At 44.3% G+C, this 21,274-nt stretch overlaps 2 protein-coding genes across 10 annotated transcripts in view; both read right to left on the bottom strand.

Moving 5' to 3' along the window:
• Positions 1-544: 544 nt before the first annotated feature.
• Positions 545-18,129, bottom strand: CDC6 (cell division cycle 6). Of its 5 annotated transcripts, XM_036836275.1 has the most exons (13): positions 17,992-18,112; positions 12,041-12,105; positions 10,567-10,757; positions 9,435-9,716; positions 9,111-9,310; positions 8,690-8,865; positions 8,172-8,278; positions 7,270-7,409; positions 6,318-6,418; positions 5,084-5,148; positions 2,331-2,533; positions 1,751-1,891; positions 597-1,441 (listed from the first exon to the last, which is right to left on the bottom strand). In XM_036836275.1, the coding sequence occupies exons 3-13, from the start codon at positions 10,742-10,744 to the stop codon at positions 1,352-1,354; spliced, it is 1,683 nt and encodes a 560-aa protein (XP_036692170.1). In that variant the 5' UTR covers positions 10,745-10,757; positions 12,041-12,105; positions 17,992-18,112; the 3' UTR covers positions 597-1,351. The 5 variants fall into 5 exon arrangements, with proteins under 5 accessions (XP_036692168.1, XP_036692170.1, XP_036692172.1 ...); XM_036836273.1 differs by lacking the exons at positions 12,041-12,105; positions 17,992-18,112 and adding an exon at positions 11,532-11,633 and having other exon boundaries at positions 545-1,441; XM_036836277.1 differs by lacking the exon at positions 12,041-12,105 and having other exon boundaries at positions 17,992-18,129.
• Positions 15,585-21,274, bottom strand: part of WIPF2 (WAS/WASL interacting protein family member 2) — a 42,715-nt gene continuing 37,025 nt past the window's right edge. For all 5 annotated transcript variants that reach the window (XM_036836281.1, XM_036836280.1, XM_036836282.1 and 2 more), the window contains 3 exons: positions 20,931-21,140; positions 19,466-19,567; positions 15,585-19,222 (listed from right to left, as the gene is read on the bottom strand). In XM_036836281.1, coding sequence (XP_036692176.1) covers positions 19,182-19,222; positions 19,466-19,567; positions 20,931-21,140 — 353 coding nt within the window. In that variant the 3' untranslated portion in view covers positions 15,585-19,181. The remainder of the gene's footprint in view (positions 19,223-19,465; positions 19,568-20,930; positions 21,141-21,274) is intronic.

Here is a 21,274-nt window from a genome sequence, read left to right as displayed (position 1 = left end):
CTCAGAGGGAATGAATGCTCTAGTAAAGGAGTGTGACGGTGAGACAGTCAGACTCCTGTCTATAGACTATGCGCTGCTACACACACCGGTGGGTAGTGTTCATTTCAGAGGGCTCTGTGTGCCCTTCTATCCCATACCACCTGCTGTAGCCCAGATCGCATTGCAAGGATACAGTGGGCAGCATGAACGAAACAGTGGCCAACAGATCATTTGTACACATATCAAGTTCTCAAACCCAAGCCATATCGGGAAGGTGGGAGGAGGCAGAAGAGCTCAGGGAGCAGCAGACTTGGTCACTGGCTCTCAGACCATTCACAGCGCTCATGGTTTGCATTCCAAGCATTTGCTCGAGTTATAAAAGTACAGCAACCTCCCAAATGAAGCAAACTTAAGTTTCTCTTTTCCCCTTCTCTCAAAACTACCCCAGCCCTATGCCTGCACTTTCAAGGCAGTCAGTGTTATAATGGTGCCCTCTGGTGTCCCTGTCACAAATTGCCATTTAATGCCACTGGAAACCAAACCCAGAAAAAAGGGGAGACTTGAGTAACCATATGGATACATTTATCTAAGAAGACTGGGAAAATGAGGTGTCAATGAAAATCCAACCCCAAATGAAGGCATCTTGAAACAAGTGGCTTCATCTGAGGGCAGCTAGGACAGTGGGACAGTTTGGGGAGGATTTTCACAATTTTCACATTGCCTTCCGAAAGTTTGAGCTCTCCTGAAATGTGATTGCTTAAGAAGACGAAGAATGCAACTTGAAAATAAATATATTCACAATCTGTAGTCACATTCTCCTTACCACCTCCACAAGCTTGGGAGTGCCCAAGACACTCAATGAGTCTTTAAAATGTCACAATGTGGACGTATCTGCAACATGAACACAGTATACTCCAAAAAGAAAAACATTCTTTGATCAAAGTGTCCTCCAGATCTCCACGTGGACTTATTTTCCTGGATCATCCCCTTTTTCATTCTTCTTCCTCTAGTCCAAAAATTCTTTAAAATACACCAATGTTTGAGGAAACAGAGATAAATATATAAACTTCCCACAGCCTAAGTCTGTATACTTGCAAGCATGTTGGTTAGAGGCACACTAGAGGTAGAGGCAGTGAATAATTAAAAAGGGTCTACTTGGTAGTCTTTAATGCATAAACATAATAAGACCCAAAGATATATAATTCTGTGCTAATATTCATGAATTTATAGCTTAAATTTTATCAGTTTTAAGTAAAAAAGGTCATGTTTGCTTTCAGACCTAAGTGTATAAAGTAATAAAATGAAGATTCCATCCCTCTCTAAATGCCAGCCAGATAATTTTAGGCAGAGTATTAGTATAAAAGAAAAGAATTTAAGGCAATCCAGTAGCTAAGATATTTCCAACTAAAGCTTTGTCTTTCAGAGCATGCTCTATTTCCTTCTCTTCAATCTTCAGAGACACCTGCAAAGAAGAGAAAAGGACTTTTCATGGTGGAGAACTCACAAAAGCAGTTTTCATTACACAAACTTCTACCGTGTTAAACTTTTCTCACAAGAGGCAAGCAAGTTAAACACTGCTTTTGCAATAGCCCGAAAAAAAAAAAAAATCTCATTCATACTACAGCCCTATATTCACACACCTTAAACCCTACCTAACAAAAAAAATTGTTTATCTAATTGTGGTCATTTTTAAATCTTTACTTGAGCAAAAGATAAGCTCGCCAAAGCAGGACAATTAAAAGCAATGTCACAAAGAAGCAGTTCATTGTACCTTTGCTAAGCGCATTTCCTTGTTTTTCTTTAATCCAAAAATGCCTCTGGCCTCCAAGAGCCCTGAAAGTGACAAACACTCTGACTGGTCCACAGCTGCCACCTGCTGTTTGCGGCAGACGTTACTATAGGCTTCATATAACTGAGAGGAAACAAGGGAGAACAAATGTTGCTTAAAAGTCATATCTCTTGTAACCCTGTAATCTTTTAAAAGACTGTGAATCTGGGTTTGCAAAATAGTTATCTGAATACCCTAATTCTCTCCCTTTTCAATGAAATCCTTGAAAAGGCATTTTGGAGATACTGCCAAAAACCTATACTGTAATGCAAGAAAGGGGCTTTATATATTTCATAGGGAGAGGCAGAAATAAAGGGGAGAAGATTAATGGTAAGGTCTCAACCACAACCCAAGGGAAATAAAGTCAGCTGCCTTTTACATGATACCAGTACTTATTCTTACTGTTAAAATCCATTTTTAATTCACATCAGCTGGAGCGTGATAGGCCTTTTGGAAAATATCTGCTCTGCAAAGCAGATTCTCATCTCCACCCCAGCTCCATCTGCTGAGATTCCCAACTAACCTTCCCCAGAGTGACCTCTTTGATTTTCAACTGCCTGGTCAAGAGCAGCAAAGAGCAGACCAAGATCTTCTGCTGAAGAGGGAAGGAATCTTGTGCTCCTTCTCGGCTCAAAGTCATTCTGTTTCCATCAACTTCCGAAATGACTTGTGATATGTGAATAACACCAACCCGCTTGGGAACCAGTGACTCAGAGGGTGATTTACCTATAAAGTAAATAAATCAAGCTTAATTAGATTTTTTAAATATTGTGGGTATTGAGACAGATGATATTAAGTTTTAGCAGAAGGAAATTCAAGAGCAAAGCAGAAGTTCCAATTCTGTAACTAGAAGCCAGAGGATGAGACAAAATGTGATCCTTAGAAAGATGCCAAAGTGTGACATGACTTGGAAAGTAGAGTTATCCTTTTTCTGGGCAGAACGGTGAGCTATTTTATCCTGTAGAGTGCAATTTAATGTCAGAGAGACGAAATCCACCTCATGAAAGAATAAGGACCAGACAGAGAACCAATGTACTCAGCCTTGGAAGGTTCCTAATATCTCAAAGGCAAAGAAGGATAGAACCTTGAAACAAAGATGGCTGGGCCTGGTCTTTTTTTTTTTTTTAATTCATTTATTTATTTTTGGCTGCGTTGGGTCTTTGTTGCTGCGTCCAGGATTTTTCTCGTTGCGGCGAGCGGGGTCTACTCTTCATTGTGGTGCGGGCGTCTCTCATTGCGGTGGCTTCTCTTGTTGCAGAGCACGGGCTCTAGGCACACAGGTTTCCATAGTTGTGGGTCACAGGCTCTAGAGCACAGGCTCAGTAGTTGTGGCGCACGGGCTTAGTTGCTCCGCGGCATGTGGGATCTTTCCCGGACCAGGGCTCGAACCTGTGTCCCCTGCATTGGCAGGCAGATGCTTAACCACTGCGCCACGAGGGAAGTCCCTGGTCATTTTTAAAGGCTCAAAAAATTACCTAATATTTCAAATCAAATGAGTGGCTAGGGGACTTCCCTGGCGGTCCAGTGGTTAAGACTTCACCTTCCAGTGCAGGGGCTGCGTGTTCGATCCCTGGTTGGGGAACTAAGATCCCACATGCCTCATGGCCAAAAAACCAAAACATAAAACAGAAGCAATATTGTGACAAATTCAATAAAGACTTTAAAAATGGTCCACATCAAAAAAAAAAAAAAGAGTGGCTAAACGTGGACAATCCTACCTAAGTCCTCTAGATAGCCTCCCCAAATGACCTTTGAGGTTGGGTTCATTTGCCCAAGCTGATCTCCAGGAGAGCAACACTTGAGAAAATGTCACTGGATATCTTAGCAGATAGCACCATCTCAGAGTCTGGAGGTTGGGAAACTGCCAACAAGCTTCGGAGGATTGTGGCCTCATTGTTTGGACGCAGGAATTGCAAGACAGAGGAGGGATTTGCTCTGTAACAAACCTTTGCCTAAAGTTACTTCCTGAGACTAAGTCAGTTGTCTCACAAGAGTTTGCTTCTATTTCATGACCACAAATGGGATGCTACCCAGGACTAATCGTCATGGAGAAACTGGAGATCAGCGATCAAACAAGCAGAATCTTAAAGCTGAGAGGAATTTAGAGGTCTAGTCTCGCTCCCCACCCAACAGCTGAGTCTCTTCAAAACAATCCCAAAAAGTGGTCACCTATCCAGCTTGTGTCTGAGTATCTTCAACACTGGGGTACCCACACTGTGTCAAAGAAGCCCAGTTAGTGCTATTTGTTGGGAGTGTCTTCTTATATCTATTTCAAGTCAGTCTCCCTATAGCTTTCTAGAGCCATTAAAAGCTAACCACACCTACCAGAGGTCAAAAGACAGGAATTAGATTAATAATTTATGACAGGAATTCACAACCCCTTTTAGCTGTATGTGTGCGGGTGGTGCTCACAGGGTCCACTGGCAAGCCTAAATGTTATTGGTAAGGGAAAAAAGGGAATAATGTGAAAAGTTGAAGAGAAACCAGTATCTAGTCTATGCATTGGCAAATATTACCTGCTATGAGTCTAAGCACTAAGTTTGGCTAATTCTGAAATATTTTTAGTAATTTTCTTTCAACAAGTTGATGAAAAAAAGAGTCTTCTGTGGAACTATGGTGCTAGAAACAATTTTAATAACACTCAACCAGTGCAGGAGTGAAGGAAGAAACAATCAAATCAGACTGTCCTGTTTCTAAAGATTAAGAGTGGATATTAAACACAAGATATGTAGTCCATGGCCATTTTACATCTGCCATAGCTAAGAGAACAAGGCTGAGGGAAAGGAAAATTAAGTCATTTTTGTAAAAGCCTGCAGTTTAATGTAGCAATACTATCTTTGTACCTCCACCCTCCTAGACTTGTTTAAAGGTTTGCGATATCTCAAGTTGAACTCAATTCTTTCCCGCCTGACTCTCTTACTTCCCAGGCTTTGCTTCCACCTATGTTGAGACCTAAAGTGCACTCAACATAAGTACCCAGAGAGAAGCTGATCCAACCTTACTGTCTAGTTTTCATTCCTAGAGCTTGGAAAGAAAACTGACTCTGTCCCAACCATTCATGTAACACCCTGGAGAACTCATTTCCAGTAACGCATGGATTATAGCACTGGCAGGCAAGATGGAAATAAAGTGGATGAAATTGATGAAAAACACGACACCCATACACAAATGGGTGAGTGTGGATTTAACTATGCTCATTTCAGCTCTCTATCTCTTTCCTCAGAGAAGTTAAGCTTCCAATTATAAAGGAAGACAGAAAGGAGATAAACTACTCACATTCAGACAGTGGTTTGAGGATAGTCTGGCTTTTGACATCCGACTCTACAATTTCAATAGCTCTCCTGTAAAAAAAAAATATTTCTAAAATTAATTTAGGCTGAGCCAAACCAAACACCACACCAAACCACCAAGCTCAAAAACAGGCACATTAACAAAAAGCAACATGTTTTATAATTTTAAAGCCCCCAGACAAAATTGGGTTATGTCTCAGCTCCAGGAGACTTAATTGCCTTGAAATAATTCATGGACCAGGGAATCTGAGAAACTTCAACACTACATGGTTTCCTATTACAGAGGCCGAGTAAGTCATCGTACACTGAGCCAATGATAACATTTTGGACGAGGAAAACCCGTCATGGACAGGAGAGAGGATACGTAGTGTGGGTGATTGACTAAAGAGAGCCAGTACCACCCATACACACCAGACCTAAGAGGAGAGTCCTCAGTTATCTATACACAGGATATGTGTAGGCTAAGACCACACTGGCCTACTTGACTCTTGCTCATAGTTGCAGTCTCTACCCAAGTAGTTTGCTGACTAGGGGAAACTCAAATCCAGGATCACACCATCTAGCAACAGGAAGAGCTTACTCTCCCACTGCTCTCTCCAAAGTACTTTGCCCACAGGAAGCCATAAGCCAGACTTGGATCTTCCGCATGGCAGTAGGGGGAAGTTGGACCAGCGGGCCAACGCAGCAAGTATCATTTTAATGGACCAAGTGTCCCTAGTGGGAAGGAAGAAATTTCATCAGTCAGCACAGAGGCTTTCCCCAGCAGGAGGGGCCGGGGGATGGGAAGGGAGAGAGAGGTCTGGAGTACAACTGTGGGGGACTACCAACTGGAGGAAGGGGTGCTCACAAAAGCAAAGGAAGGGAAAAAGAGTCTAAAGGCAAAGATGGTTCAGGTCCATAAATAAACCTGCTTGAGACCAGCTAATGGAAAAGTAAACTGGAGTCTTTTTTAATACAAATGTAATTAACCAATCTATAATCACCACAGGGAGTGCCAGCAACATCTCATTTGTTTCTCCCTCTGTAGGTAATGGACTGATAATGTTTCAGACATTAACAGGGTGGAAATGCAGAGCTCCCCACTGAGAAACAAGTCCTCCTTTCTGAGTGTAAAATGTGGCAGAATGGAGCCTCTTAAGCCACATTCACTTGAGTTACATGAGACAATTAACAGCATTTCTTTTTTTTTAATAAAAGCAGCCAACAGTGCCATAACTCACCTGCAAACATCTAGCGCTTTGCGAATATCTCCCGAAACAGCAGAGACTTTGCGGGCACAGAACTGAATGGCAGCATTGTCCAGGACCTGATCTTTAGATGCCTTTGAACAACACATAGAAGATGACAGTTTGAACTATAAGACTTCCCCTCTGCAATTTAGGTCCCAGACTTGATTGACCAACCTTTAGGGTCTAAGATGCCTTTTCTGCTTAGAAGTAAATGGAGATTTCATACATTTAAGCATTTTGTAGGAATGTGGTAGAGGTTCACAAAGGGAAAAAAAAGCAGTTGAAACTTAAATTAGCAAAACTAAACTAAACTAAAATCTATTTGGCCATTTTCAATAGAGAAAGTGTTTTCATAGGTCCTATTTTATAAATTTATTTATTTATTTATTTTTGGCTGTGTTGGGTCCTCATTGCTGCTCGCGGGCTTTCTCTAGTTGCGGTGAGCGGGGGCTACTCTTCGTTGCGGTAGGCGGGCTTCTCACTGCGGTGGATTCTCTTGTTGTGGAGCACAGGATCTAGGCGCTCAGGCTTCAGTAGTTGCAGCACGTGGGCTCAGTAGCTGTGGCTCGCGGGCTCTAGAGCGCAGGCTCAGTAGTTGTGGCGCACGGGCTTAGCTGCTCCGCAGCATGTGGGATCTTCCCAGACCAGGGCTCGAACCCGTGTTCCCTGCATTGGCAGGCGGATTCTTAACCACTGCGCCACCAGGGAGGTCCCCACAGGTCCTATTTTAAAAGGCCATTAGAGAAGCATTTGGGTGACTCCTCTAACTCTTTTTATTCCAACACTAAGGCATCTAAAATGGAGCCAAGAGTAGAAATTCATATAAAAATGAATGGGCTATAGGAACTCCCTGTTTAGTAATGCAATCAAAGCAAAATATTTTTGAACCATCTTCACAGGTGATACAAGGAACACTCAGCTTGGTACAATGCTTGGCACTCACCTGATTAAGTCGATCCTGCAGGATAGTGGCTATCTGATTTTTGGTATAAGGTGGGAAGTTCAACAGCCGTGGCTTACATTTTTCTCTAGCTTGAAGCCTCGGCAGAATTCTGTCTGTGAGATCCAGGGTATTAGCAATACCTGAGAAGGAGATAAATAACACTAAGCATCATTGGTCAAATCATCATAAAAGGAAAACTAAACCCTCTGAAAGCTGAATAAGGGATTTCCCTGGTGGTCCAGTGGTTAAGACTCCACGCTCCCAATGCAGGGGGCCCGGGTTCAATCCCTGGTCAGGGAACTAGATCCCGCACGCCACAACTAAGACCCAGCGCAGCCAAATAAATAAATATTAAAAAAACACCCACCAAAAAACTGAATAAAATTTCCAGTTATAATCTGGCATTCCAACTGTTGTTTCCCACTTTCCCCCACCCTCCACCCTGAATATCCATTAGATAAGATGTACATAATCATCGAAGAATGCTCTTTTCGAGTTAGGATTAGAATTGTTCAATTATAAGCAGGATCAGATACTCCCAAAATCAATTGTCTCTGAAATGCAGCATTATGTCATTCCTATCCAGAGTTAACAAAGTTGATTTGACTTAGATTAAGGTTCTTATTATTTTATAGTAACTTTCTTATTTTGGTAAGAAAGCAGAAAGCTGGTGTAAGATCAAATAATAGTTGGTAAGGGAATTCCCTGGTGGTCCAGTGGTTAGGACTTGGCATTTTTCACTGCTGGGGCCCGGGTTCAATCCCTGGTCGGGGAACTAAGATCCCGCAAGCTGCATGGCACAGCCAAAAAACAAAACAAAACAAAATATGTGATGAATAAACTGAAGAGATTAAAAAAAGGTCTTTAGAACCACCACGTAACATCAACAACAGAGCACTAACCAATCAGCACCAACCGAGAAGTGCTTAGCCATGGCCATTCAAACAGTGTGTACAATACATCCTGCCCTCTGCTGTCCAGCTGGTCCATCTCGTCCAACACCAACACACTACAAAAAAAGAGAAACAATTAGTACCCATGTTCACCTTCTTAACTCTCCAATCTGTTTGATCTGGGCTGATGCTAGGTCACATTCCTACAGCTAAGACCAGTTTGAAGATCATAATCTGTCCCACCTCCAGTCACTGTTATGATGATACCCCCATCATCACCAGAAAATAACATACAGGTTTTTCAAGTAATTAGTTTAAAAACATTTCCCCCCAATTTAAAATTAGAAGGTTTTTGTTTTTTCTTTTCTTCTTTCCTTTTAAGCTTATGTAACTACCCCTCAGAGAGAAAATATAGGAAATGTTCTTTTTATGAGCAAACTGCTAAATTCAAGAGATGAGAATGTGAGTTTGTGGGCAATGGATCCTGCAGATTTTCACAGAGCAACATGCAGCAGAGCAATGCTTACATCATGGGGCCCTTCTCCGCAGTCATATGGTTTTCCAGTTTCCTCATTATGTCCTTCCCAGCTGGCCTGGATACTTCTTCCTGACAAATCTCCTGAGCAATGGCTGGGAATACAGCCTGGGCACTCCTCAAGGACATGCAATTCAGCATGATAGTTTTAAAGCCTTTCAGTTCCTTCTAGAAAAATGCAAACATGCGAGTTATTTTGGCCTCAGATAAAGGTTTGATGGAACCTGAAGTGTCTTTTAAGAGTTAACAGCATACAAGAGAATAAGGTCCACTTTCATTTGGAAAGATTTAGACAGTGTAATTAAAAATGTCTTATTTTGGGGAAAACTGCAGTCCCCTAAGCACTTCTACTTTTTCTTAACCCTTGATAACCAAGTATCATTTTGGCAAGAGCATTCAGACTCTCAATGTACCTTGAGGTCTTGCAGAATTCGGCTTAAGCAGGCAGTTTTTCCAGTTCCAGGAGCACCAGAAAGATAAAGACTTCCAGCTTTCTTCCCACAGATGTGCTCCCTCAGGAAATTCCTGATGACATCCATCTCCTTTTCCCTGGCAGGCAGCTGATCTGGGACAGCTGTCGTCAGAAGCTGCTTTGCTTGCTGGTAGCAAGTGCCTGTGCCAGACATGAAAGGACAATTAGACACAACAGAGGTGACTGAGAAGACCCACCAGGTTTCACTTGGAATCACCAGCCTTGTTTACGAGGCTGCACTATCAGCTGCCATGTAAGAACCAACCTTCTTGCTTGAGAAGTCTCAGACATGCAGATTCTTTCTCCAGTGGACGTCTCTGCTCAGAATTTGTTGCGATGTCTTGACCTTTTGGACCTGAGGAACGTATTTTGTTTTGGTGAACTCTGGCTTGTTCTCTTTTGCTAGAAGACTCAGTTGTCAGCTGATTGTCAAATACCAATCTGCGCCCCTTAGATGTACGTGAGCGAGGGGGACCATTTTCTTTCTTGCTTTGCTTTGGTGGAGAACAGGGAGGTAAACGGGGAGTGTTACACAGGTTGTCGTCACCTGAAACATTAAAATCAAAATGTGGTCATTCATAGCAGTGGATAGTAAAAGGACTTGGAAAGATCTCTGCATCCTCCCCCCCGAAAAGGGGGATGAATTTCTATCATGGTCAGAACCACCAAAATAAAATGCCTCTCATCCAGAAGCAACTAGTGGCCACCAGATGGCACCACTGAGTCTTACTATTTGATAGAGGTTTTAATGGGATGAAATTATAGGATTGCTCTAAAACAGGGGTTCCCAACCTTGGCACCATTGATATCTTGGACCAAATAATTTTTCATTGTGGGGGACTGTCCTGTGCACTGTAGAATATTGAGCAGCATTCCCAGCCTTTATTGTCAGTATCACCCCCTCAGTTATGACAACTAAAAATGTCTCCAGATCCTACCAAATCACCCCTCATTAAAAAGAGATGATCTAAAACAAGAAAGGAAAAAACAAAACCAAACAAAAAATAATTAAAAAAAAAAAAGGAAAGAAAAAGAAAGGATTACCAACCACTGTTCTAAAACAAGAATTGTCACCTGTTTTTCTTAATTTCACAACTATCGAGGCAAGTCTCAAAATACTATATAACTAACTGCAAGGTCGTTTAAAACACTGACAGAACCAAGTTCAGTATTAAGGAACTGAAGATCAGACCTATTAAGTAGTTCGGAAAGTAATCTCAATAAGTAGCTTAATTCTGAAGTTCAGTAAGCACTTAGCAACCATTCTGAAAATAACCAAAGGGAACAGAGTGGTCTTAACTGAACTCAGAAAGCTGTTTCAAAGGCATCTTATTATTGAGAAAGAGAGGTCGAGAGCTACCAGTCAAAAAGTTGTACTCAAATAATGGATAGCTTACCCAGACGTTTTCTGGGGCTAAGAGGCAGAATTTTTGCACAAGGAGAACGGGGTATGGCCTGGACATTTGTCAGTTCTAGTTTGGTGTCACTGGAGTTTTTAGCTTTGTCCAATGTCCGAGGCTGTTTCTTTTTTGGAAAACTGATTGTAGCCTGTGACTGGGAGCGGGTTTGAGGCATGATGGCAACACAGCTGTGTACAAAAAAGAGAACAGGACAGCCAGTCAATATGTAAAAGTGAAGAAAAAACAACTAACATGTAACTTATACCGAAGATCAAAATTCATTTCAGAAGTAGATTATGTTATAACAATATTTTAGCATTTAATTCTGCTTCGTATCCGAATCTATGCAACAATAGCGAACACCACCTACTACGAGTAAAAGGCTGTCATAAACATTTTAGGTATTAACTCCTTTAAGTTTTACAACCACCTTAGAGGTAGGTACTATTATCCTTATCTTACTGATGAAAAAACAGAGGCAGAGAGGCCCAACGTCACAGCAAAGCAGGATATAAGACCAGGCATTCTGGCTCCAGAGCCCAAATTTTTAACCACTCGAGACGTGCAATAGCAAGTTGATCTTAATTGGCGTCCATAGTACTTCTACTCCCCTGGCTCCAGGCACGGGGTACATCGTTAACATCAGCTTAGCCCAGCAGCCTCCCACATTTACAGGCTTCCCCAAGCCCTCACCCCGCACTCAATCCCCGCTCTACCCAACTCTCGGCCCCACATAGCCCCAGATGTTCGGGGAACGTCTCCCTCCTGCCGCACTCAGCACAACTGCCAGAGCACTCCGAGAGCGCACGTCACCCTTCCCTACCCCGACCTTCTCACCCTCCCGCGACCTGAGCTCTCCTCCTCTTACAGAACCCGCGGTCCTCGCCCTAGCCCCTCACCCAACTCCGCCGCCCCCCAGGACCCGGGCTTCCTCTCCTTTCCACCTCACAGTGCTGCGTCACCTCAGTGCCGGCGCCTTCTCACTTCTCCCGCACAAAACTAAAGGGACTGTGCACGACAGGATCCTGGACAAACCCCCACACCGTCAGCCGGAAAGCCCAGACGCACTCGCGCCAAATCCGCACAGCAGCAGCTTTCCCGCCTCCCGCCAAAGCCCGGCCACGTTTCTGATTGGGTGTCGCCAGAGCGCCGCGCGCCTTGGCCCCAGCCCCCTCCTTCACAACCAATCAAGCGGGAAGGCGCACAACCAATAAGAGAGCCTCAGGCCTCAGCGCCACTGTGAGGCCGCGCCCACCGAGCCGTGGGGGCAGTCTACATCCGGGGCCTCGGCGGAAAGACGCGCGCTTGCGCCGGGGCCGACTGAGTGAGTCCCGGCGGGAGCTGTAGTCTTTGCACCTAGCGACTGTATTCCCACGCCCTACCTTCAGTACCCCTTCTCACTGCTGCACGTACCCATTTTTTACTTACCCTAATGGGCTAGATTTTCAGAGAGTTACTACATAATACCTACCATTATTTGGGCGGTTCTGGGTGCGAGGTATGATGCTAGGCGCTTTACATATCTAATGCTCAACACTGCAAGACACAAAGCAAATGTGCCGAGGGTTAGTTAGAGGTCACAGAATTTTGGTGGCCTCGAAGGGCCTAGGACCATTTCCTGACACCAAAAGCAATGTTTCTTTGTAAAGTTCTACATACATAACATAAATACACTGCACTTCATCACAGTATCTCCCTGATTTGTGTTTCAAGGGTGAGAAAAAGGGCCAGGCCTTTGCTTTTATTTTGTTAAAGATAAGAATACGGTATTCTGTGTACCTTCCTATCATTAATCCCATTAATCCACAAATGTGGGGAGTGGAGAGAATTATGGCCCCTTAATTTTAAAATATTTTTTTTTATGGCTAAATACAAGGGTTTCAGGGCCAGAGAAGACCACTACAGAAGGAGTGGCAATCTGAGCTTTTAATGAAAAATATAAATTAGAGCAGTAATTTACAGGCCAGCTTCCAATGCTAATAACCCAGGTTCCACTAAAAACCCAAACCCAGTTCTAGGTGATGGTAAGCATTTATCTGTCATCCTTCAATATCAAATGAAATAGAGCAAGCCGAGAAATAGGAAAACAATATTACAATCAACTTAATTGTAGTTCATTCATATAGGAGATAAAAGCCAATATTGAGTGCTTGTGTGTGTGCCAGGCACTGAGCTCTGGTATTTTAACTATATCACCTTATTAATTCTCACAGGCACCCCCATGAAGTTGGAATTATTTCCATTTCACAAATGAGAAGACTGAAATAGAGAGGTTGAGTAAATCTGCCCAAGGTCACACAACTAGTAAGTGGAAGAACTGGAATTCAAACTCAGGGAGTCTGACAGGAGATCAAACTCCTGACCACTTAAACATACCGAGGGGGAATAGACAGATGCAGGTTTTGGAGGGAGAGATGGCTTTCTAGGAGCTGAAAACTACAAGAGTGAAGAGCGTAGGCTGCCATGAATGGAGAAAGTGTTACCACAGAATGGAGGCTTTTTTACCAGCTGGTATGTCTGATCTCTTAACAGGGGAATAGAACCTAGAAAGAAGCAACTTTCACTGTTTATATTTATTTTTATAACCTGGGCACCTAAACCTTGTCCTTCATAACCAGAAATGGTAACAAGTGCCCAGCCAGCTTTTAAGGGATGGTGGTGAACAACTATCTCAGTTACAGTGGGACAGAGGGGGCAGAGGAAGCCAGGAGTACTTAACGTGCATATTGGAGCCTATGAAAGCATTCACCAGGAAATATAGCACCGGTCCAAGAAAAGCCTACAAGAATAAGTGACTATTGTGGAAGCAGGCAGAGAATCACGGAATGTCCAGATTGAAAGTTCTCTAAAAGGTTACCTAATTGAAGTTTTCTCTTTTCACTACTCCAGTAACATGAGCATACCATCATACTGTTTCTCACTTCTGTGCCTCGTCCTTGCTGTTTCCTATGTCTGGAATGCCAGTCACCATCCTCCCGCCCTGGCTAATTACCATAAAGCCTTTAATGCCCCGCATAGGTTTCCCTTGGTGGCTGTCCTGAAGTCTTCTGCTAGACTCTGAGCTCCTTGGAGGCAAAGACCATGTCCTATTCGTCTTCATATTGTCAGTGCCTGGCACAGAGTAAAATATGCAATCAACGCTTGCTGAATGAATGGAAAGGACATTCCTGCCAAGTGGATATCCATCTTTTGCTTCAACATTTTTTGTGGTCAGACAGCATACAGTCCTTTAGATCTCACACCCCTAAACCTAGGAGTGGAGAATGAATTCAATTATGTGTAAAAACAATCCAGACTGGGCTCCAGTGATGTCAAAGACGAAGCATTTCCCCATAGTTATCCTCTGGGGTGGTTAGGATCCTGAGGTTGACATTTTAGTTCTCTTACCTCTGTCTGCAGAGTAATAGGAAGTCAGAGACAGGTAGCTTCCTTGCAGTAAGTTGCAGTTAGTGGCTGGGCTGGGCCAGAAAACACTTAAGAGGCACATTCACCATAAGGGGCTATGTCTTGGTAATAATTAAAGTGGGAAAACTAGTGTCCTTATCACTTGCTAATCCATACACAGTGTCATGGGGGAAGGAACCAAATGACACAGGAAGAACCTGTCCGGCATCCTTATGTGTGTCTGGGCATGTGCACACATACACAGACGAGCAATACCATCCCAATAGGACAGAGAAAGCTTACAGGGTTAGGAAGTTGAGGGTCATTTAGGCAAGCTCTATTTGAGGGCTATTCAAAGTCACAGGAGGAACAATTAAATCAATAAATAGGTAGTTTATTAATCATATTAATAACAATGATGGGTCAAAGAATCAGGAATTCAGCCAACCTGGCAAATATGGATGAAAATGAAAGGAGGCCCTTTTTTCCCCTTGCTCCCGCACCCTCATAGGTTTTTATATCAAACCGTGAGAGTGACTCATACACACACCTATTATGAACCAGTATGGGAAATAATTTCAAGACCTTTGCTAGTGATGAAAGTGTAGGTTAAGCTCATTAAATCTTAGTGGTGAGTATGTCAGCTGACCACAGTAAGCAGAGAATGTCTGGTTCAATTCTGACACCTATAGTCAAAGTTCAAGAAAGCCAGCTAAGATTTCAACTTAAGCAGTGAAGAAAAAAAAGGCAACACCCACATAAAAACAGACACAGTCTGTGTGTTCTGCCCTCACCTTTTCTTCACACTACAGTGTGAGAATCTACCACACACACACAGGTGGAAAGAAGCATTAGGGATATAAGGAAAGGACACAAGGCCAGGGGGTCTCCTGAGTTCCCTGGAATCATGGGCAAAGGGGAGTTAGGTGGCAAATATAAATAATGACCAACTCTATCAGAATCACTCAGTCAGCCTGGCTAACTGGAACTGTGATTTTCAAAACACAGCAGGAGGGGAGGAGAGAAAACTCTCAGGAAGCTGCAGATGCTTCTGCCCAAGTTAGTATTTCTACTTTCTCAGAGGATCTGGAATCAAACCACTACCCTAACCGGAGGCAACAGATTTTCTCCCCTCTATGCCACCACTTGTGGTGGTATTCCAGACAAGACTACACAGTTTTCAGGTTTTTTGCTTTTGTTTTTAAGCAAGGTTTAATTAAACTGCACGGCATCCAGAAGAAAGAAATGTACCAAAGAATCCAACCTGAGACCGGATTATACATTGTAGAAGGGGGTAAAGAAATCAATGCTAATTGGGAGAGGGAGTACTGTAATCAGAAACAACTCCAAAATAAATCATACAATAAATTATTTTTTAGAAGAAAAGAAACCAATCCACATGCAGACAAAGATGGACGCACACATACATACATACACTCTTCACACACGTCACTCTTGTCTTTTATGCAGTGTTGACGATGGCTCCCATGCTGGTCGCCGTGGAAAAGGACAAGGGTTAGACGTGAGAAAAGAAGGCTCGGCCCCTCTGCCACCAGTGGAATGAGATCTAAGACAATTAGAGAGGGAACCCACTAAGTTGTCAGACAAGAGTAGAAAGAAGGAAACAGCAGTTATCAAGGAAGATTTTAATTGCTTCAAAGAGGGAGAGAGGAAGAAAGCACAGAAATCTAACACAAGTAAAGGCACAATGAATGTGGAGTTGAATGGAACCAAACCCTTCCTTCGGTTAAAATTATCCTTTTTTTTTTTTTTTTGTATGTGTTTTGAAGGTGGTTGTAGTTTTGCTTCATTTTGCTTTTAAGAGACGAGTCTTGAAGGCAGAGTTGTAATGCCTCCCATTCCCTAAATTAGGGTGGCTCACAGAAAGCCACCTTGACCACGTACAGCCAGGGACTGAGATCCAACAGGGAAAGAAAGACTACAGCTGGAATGTGAGGAATCTGATTTGCAGTTGATTGTAGGTTGGGTTTCCAGAAGAACAGACAGCTCAGTGTAGTGCCATCAAAGGGCCTCAGATGCCCTCTACTCCACCCCCAGAGCTTTGCAGAAGGGAAGGACCCTGGAGTCACACTTCACCCCCACTCCCATAAGCACTCAGCCTACAGATTATTTCAAGTGATCAGGAGAATTAAAACACACCCCAACCCTGAGTTGCTCTGTAGCAAGTCTATTTACAATTTTATCTCACCTCTCCCTGGAGGTAAATTTAGGTTTCAAGAGGGGAAGCTATGGGGTGAGGGGATGCCCCCAGGGCAATGGCCAGTGGCTAGTCTCCTTGCCTTTGCCAGTTCGGAGGGCTGGGATGAACTCTGGAGACAGAAGCCTCATGTCCGTTGGGTGGGATAGCCCTAGGTGCTCTCACTCTACGGGCCCAGCTGGGAAAACGCTGGGCCTCTGCAGCTGGAGGAAACCCCCCCCCGAAAGAGCAAACCACACCTGGAGCACCACAGCGCTACGATCCAGGTCTGGGGACCAGAGGAGAGGGGGAGAGGGGCATCTAGCTCATTTAAAAACCTGCAGACCACTGGCCTGCTTCCCAGAAAGGGCAGTAAGAAACAACTATGAAGTTTTTCCCACCCGAGAAAAACATCATAAAACCAAACCCACACAAGGGCTTTTAACACAGCTTCCTGATGCCTAGTTGGGCAATGTCTCTTCCTTCTGGGAAGGGATAAGGGGGTTAATGGGACTGGGCAACAGCCTCAACGTGAGACCACCCAATCTTCCACTGAAGAGATGACATTCCCACAAGCAGATAAAAAGAGCAGTTTAAAAGGTGAGAAGTTTTAGTGCTCTTGTAGCCAGCCCACCTCAAACCTATATTACAAGCTTTTTACAGCATACAAAATAGATCAATAACTATGAGGCTCACATTCCCATTCATCAATAGTAAATATACATGATAATAAATCTGTTACTAACACAGGGACCAAATAAGGTATAAGGCAAAGACATTTAAACAGGTACTGTGTCATCAACATGCTCTGAAGAAGAAAATCCATCGGACTAGATCTAGTCCCAGGCCTCTTTCCATGAGGCCAAGAAAATGAAAGTACAGTCAATACCCACGTGACACAGTCCAAATGCTGGGGAACATGAGGGGCATCAGGTCATACAGGAGGAAGATAGTAGCCCCACTGAAAAGCTGGGGTTTGGCTTTTACGTGTGATGCTCATTTCGATGCTCTATGTTTGAGTAGTGAGGGGAAAAGAGATACGCTTTGATAACATCGTACAAAAGGCATCAACTCCCATTTCAAAAATAAATGGGAAGACTTCACAGTCCAAGTTCAGTAACTGGGGTCAGCATCTACCCTGGAACTCTGTTGCGGTATCAAGTCTTGTACTTTCTCCTTTTCCCTCCACTAGCATCCTCTCTCTAAGCTCCACTGGCTTCAGGATGCTGGGGGGATACTGCTGGGAGGTAACTGCTAACAGATTTGAAAATAAGAATGATAAATAAAGAATGATTAGAAAAAGCGTGGTCACAGACTTAATCATGGTTTGCCCCAACAGTCAATATGGTCCAGGGGATGGCAAAGGATCGCAGACCCCAGATAAATAACCCAAGTTGAGAGCTCTCTCATCTAGCACTGGGAAGACTTGGGTTTCACTGGGCACCATGTACAGATCCTTCGTCTGTGATCCAACAGATTGGAAAGGTCCCTAGGGCAGTTTAAGCCTGTGATGTATCTGATGAAAGCTCCTTTGCTCTCACTTCAAGCTTTGAGCAGCCTCTGCACTTGACAAGAGCTTTAGCAAACCAAACCAGCTGGATGTGGAGCCCAGGAGCTCCATCGTGCTGTTGGAGAAGGGGAAGTCCCTGTACCATGATCCAAGCTCAGTTCCTACCTAGATTGGGAACCTCCATTTTCTCTGTGCTCTTTAACTAGGACCTGGAAGACGAAACAACATACTGCTGGCTGCCAGGGAAGATCAACTGGACTGAGGCACACCGCACCAAAGTCCTTGTGCTTTTGGCAGAGGAATCTTTGACTACCCCCATAAGCTTACTCACCCTTCTCCACTCTGCTGTGTTAACCCCTGCAGTCTTGGGGTTGAGCGGTGCAGAAGGGAACAGGAAGAGCCTGCTCACTCAGATGGTCTATGAACTTCACAACGAGCAGGCCTTAGTTAAAGTCATTCACAGCCCGCAGAGCTGGTCCCTTCCGCAAGGTGCTTCACCCTTCCCTTCTTCGTCATCCTGGAGCACCCATCAGGGGCTGAAGTTTCTGAACAGGACTGACAGGGCCAGTGGCCTTCAGGGCCAAGCAGAGAAGACTGAGGCAGCCTCAAGGTCAAGGTTAAGGCCAAGGCCAAGGTCCTATCTTCCTATCTCTCACTAGAGGTTTTGGGGGTTTCTGAATCCATAATGAATGAATGAAAGGGACTTTTCTCTTGAGGGGATAGGTGGTGAGAGGAGGAAAAACATCCCTCAGCCTCAGCACCTGAAGAAATGGAGCAGGGAGCCCCAGAGGGCTCACATGGCTCCTGGGCCCTGTGCCGCAGAGGAACTGACTAGCTCTAAAAGGACCCCCAGTTTACTTCACCCTCTCTTTTTATTAGATGTTTAGTTCAACTGATTAGTATTTAGTATTTATATCCAACCTACTTCTGGGTATGAGCGTGGAGTGGGGTGAGGGCAAAACCAAAATACCCCTAAAAATAAAGCAGACCCACTTCCTTGCCCATGCTCTAAACCTGACCTTTAAAACAGATCACTTCTCTGCAAACTCCTTTCCCATTTCACTAAAAATGCCCACCCCCAGAAGTCCTGGCCATGCCAGCCTCCTAAAACGATGAAATATAATATACCCACCAAGCTCCCCCCACAGTGGGTAGGAGAAGGTAGGAGTACCCTTCTCCACCCTGCCCCGACAATGAGTTCATTCATCACAACAAGGCACCTTTCCCCAGAGGAAAGCAGGAGACTTGGAATCTTTTTCCTCATCTGGCCAGCAGGGCTTGCAAGAGGAGGGATGGATGCAGGGTTTGAGACCCTACTGTCAATATAAAGAGTCCGGTCACCAAGTCCAGAGACGAGATGCATAGATGGAGGTGGCTGGGAGGACGCTTGGAGTCTCGAGGTTGGCTGCACTGGAGAAACACGTTAGGAGCTGTCATGCAGGTTTCAGGGAGAATGGAAGGGACCATCTGAGAAGATAAGAGGGTCCATCCTTTTCCTGAGGAACAGGACCAAGCCAGGCTTCACCTGAGAAGGGGTGGCAGAGGTGGGGCTCCACGGGCAGCTGAAAAAAAAAAAAAAAAAGCCACATACGCAAGGTCACCCACCAGACCCTGAATAACCCAAACATTCCTAAAATGAGAGACAGACAGGCTCTTCAAGCTAACCTTTAAAATTTGGGACAAGGCTTCGTTGTCTTTTTAAGAAAATGCAGACAAGGAGAAGCAAATTTTAAGCTAAGAAAAGCACACACCAATTCTACAGCCTATGCAATTATGGAAGACCTTCCATGATTCTCTTCTCTCACCTCGGTTTGTTTTGCTGGGATATATTCTCTGAAAGTGTTTATATTCTTCTGGAGCAGGAAAGTCTTCTACTGGATGGAAAGAATACTTTGACTCAAAATCATCTGCAAAAGGAACAGAGTATTAATTCATATCACCCTTCCTCGTGCTCCCACACACACCTCTACCACTTCTGACCCTCCCCATACTAGTCTCCCAGGCTTCCTGATGTACCATGAGGGCCTGCCTTGCCCACTAAAGCAAGGTCCGTGAGGGCAGCAACAGCATTACTCTCTGCGCCTCGTATGCACAGAGTGTGTTCAAAGGCTCTTTACGTTAAGGAATGAGTCTTTGAACTGGTTCTTTAAATGTTTCCACCCCAAACCAGGCACATACCAGGAAAGGAGCCCAGCTGTTTGCATGGCAGGAGAAGGAAATATAGTTCCGTGTTTCGGTAACATAGTCATGTTAGAGACTATCACCATGGGAAACCAACTGAACTGAATCCACAAATTGGTAGAAATTAATCTAAAATGGGACTATATGCCACCAGCTAATGAACGATCTGACCAGAAAATTCCCTTTTGGCACAGGCTCCCCACACTGAGCTCTGCAACACAGTCGGGATGGCCATGTCATGGCTCCCGCTCCCACTTTCCATGACCCCTCTACAAGAAGGCTCAAATGTTCTATGGGTGTGGCTCGATCACATTCCAACGGGCATATCCTCCAAGCAAAAATACTGGTCCACTTAACAGGAACAGACTAGAGCAGGGCCAGAGAAGAGTCAACCATTAAAGAATCTACAGCGTTCAGGCTAAAAGGGACTGTGCAGATCCTTCCAGACTTCCTCAACAGAGGGTCTAACAATACCTGCTGGACAATCTTTACTTGGTGCTCCATCCCAGACCTAATGAATTAGAATCTCTTAGGTGGGGTCTAAGATTCATTTATAACCTTGGAAAAGTTAATCCGATACACTCTTGAGCTAGTCAGTCTCCTTGTTTCACAGATAAGGGAAGTGAGGTCCAAAAAAATGAAGTGACTTCTTCAAAGTAACACAACTAGTCAGCGGCTTTGGATTACTAGATAAAAGTTGTGTACACAGTGTTGTTTTGTTTTCAAAGGTCCAGAAAGGAGCTCTTCTTCCTAGGAGGATACGTAATTCCTGTCTCAATAATACTGAAGAGGATACAGCCTCTGACCTAAAAGCTAACCACAAATAATGAGCCTTGGGGAACAAGAGATTGGCTTTTAGAGTTAGCACAACACCTGCTGATTTTACTTCCATCTATTCCAAAAGATTCGTGCCTAGAATTTGCCTAAGGAAAGGGATGTCCATGGATGGGACCCAGAAGTCTGAGGGAAGGTCAGGAGAGGAATTGCAGTGAACAGAGGACACCAAGCGACCACTCCCACTCTGCAGCGGCCACTGGAATTAGTGAAGTCACCACAGGAACTACAAGACTAAAACAGCTAGCTACTCACCCAAGAAAGATCGGACAGTGGTAATAGAATCTCTGTGGCCATTCCTCAGGGGTGGTGGAGGCGGCGGCGGGGGCCCAGCTGGCGTCCTTGAGGGCGGAGGTGGGGGCCTTCCTCGGCTCAGGGGCTCTGACCCGTGCATTCGGTACGGTGGTGGGGGCGGGGGGGCATCCCTGGCACCATTTCGGATCATGGGTGGCGGGGGTGGAGGAGCTGCAATTAAAGTTCAAAGCAGTTAGGTTTGGATGTAGAGACGGTGATGGGCGGAGGGATTTGAGAGACATGGGCCAAAAGAGTGCTTGGTGCTTTCCCAAAGAGCCAGACCCTGTGAACCACTGGGCAGCATG

The sequence above is a fragment of the Balaenoptera musculus genome, chromosome 20 (assembly GCF_009873245.2).
Source record: "Balaenoptera musculus isolate JJ_BM4_2016_0621 chromosome 20, mBalMus1.pri.v3, whole genome shotgun sequence".
Lineage (NCBI taxonomy): Eukaryota > Metazoa > Chordata > Mammalia > Artiodactyla > Balaenopteridae > Balaenoptera > Balaenoptera musculus.
Note: the sequence above shows the minus strand (reverse complement) of the source record. Positions and strands in the feature narration are given on the sequence as shown.

Excerpts from the sequence above, each read along its gene's own strand:
- CDC6 (XM_036836277.1), bottom strand. The coding sequence starts at position 10,744 with ATGCCTCAAACCCGCTCCCAGTCACAGGCTACAATCAGTTTTCCAAAA. Across the intron at positions 8,866-9,110 it reads GAATTCTGCAAGACCTCAAG|AAGGAACTGAAAGGCTTTAA; the intron begins GTACATTGAGAG and ends GCATTTTTCTAG. Across the intron at positions 5,149-6,317 it reads AAAGCGCTAGATGTTTGCAG|GAGAGCTATTGAAATTGTAG; the intron begins GTGAGTTATGGC and ends TTTTTTTTACAG.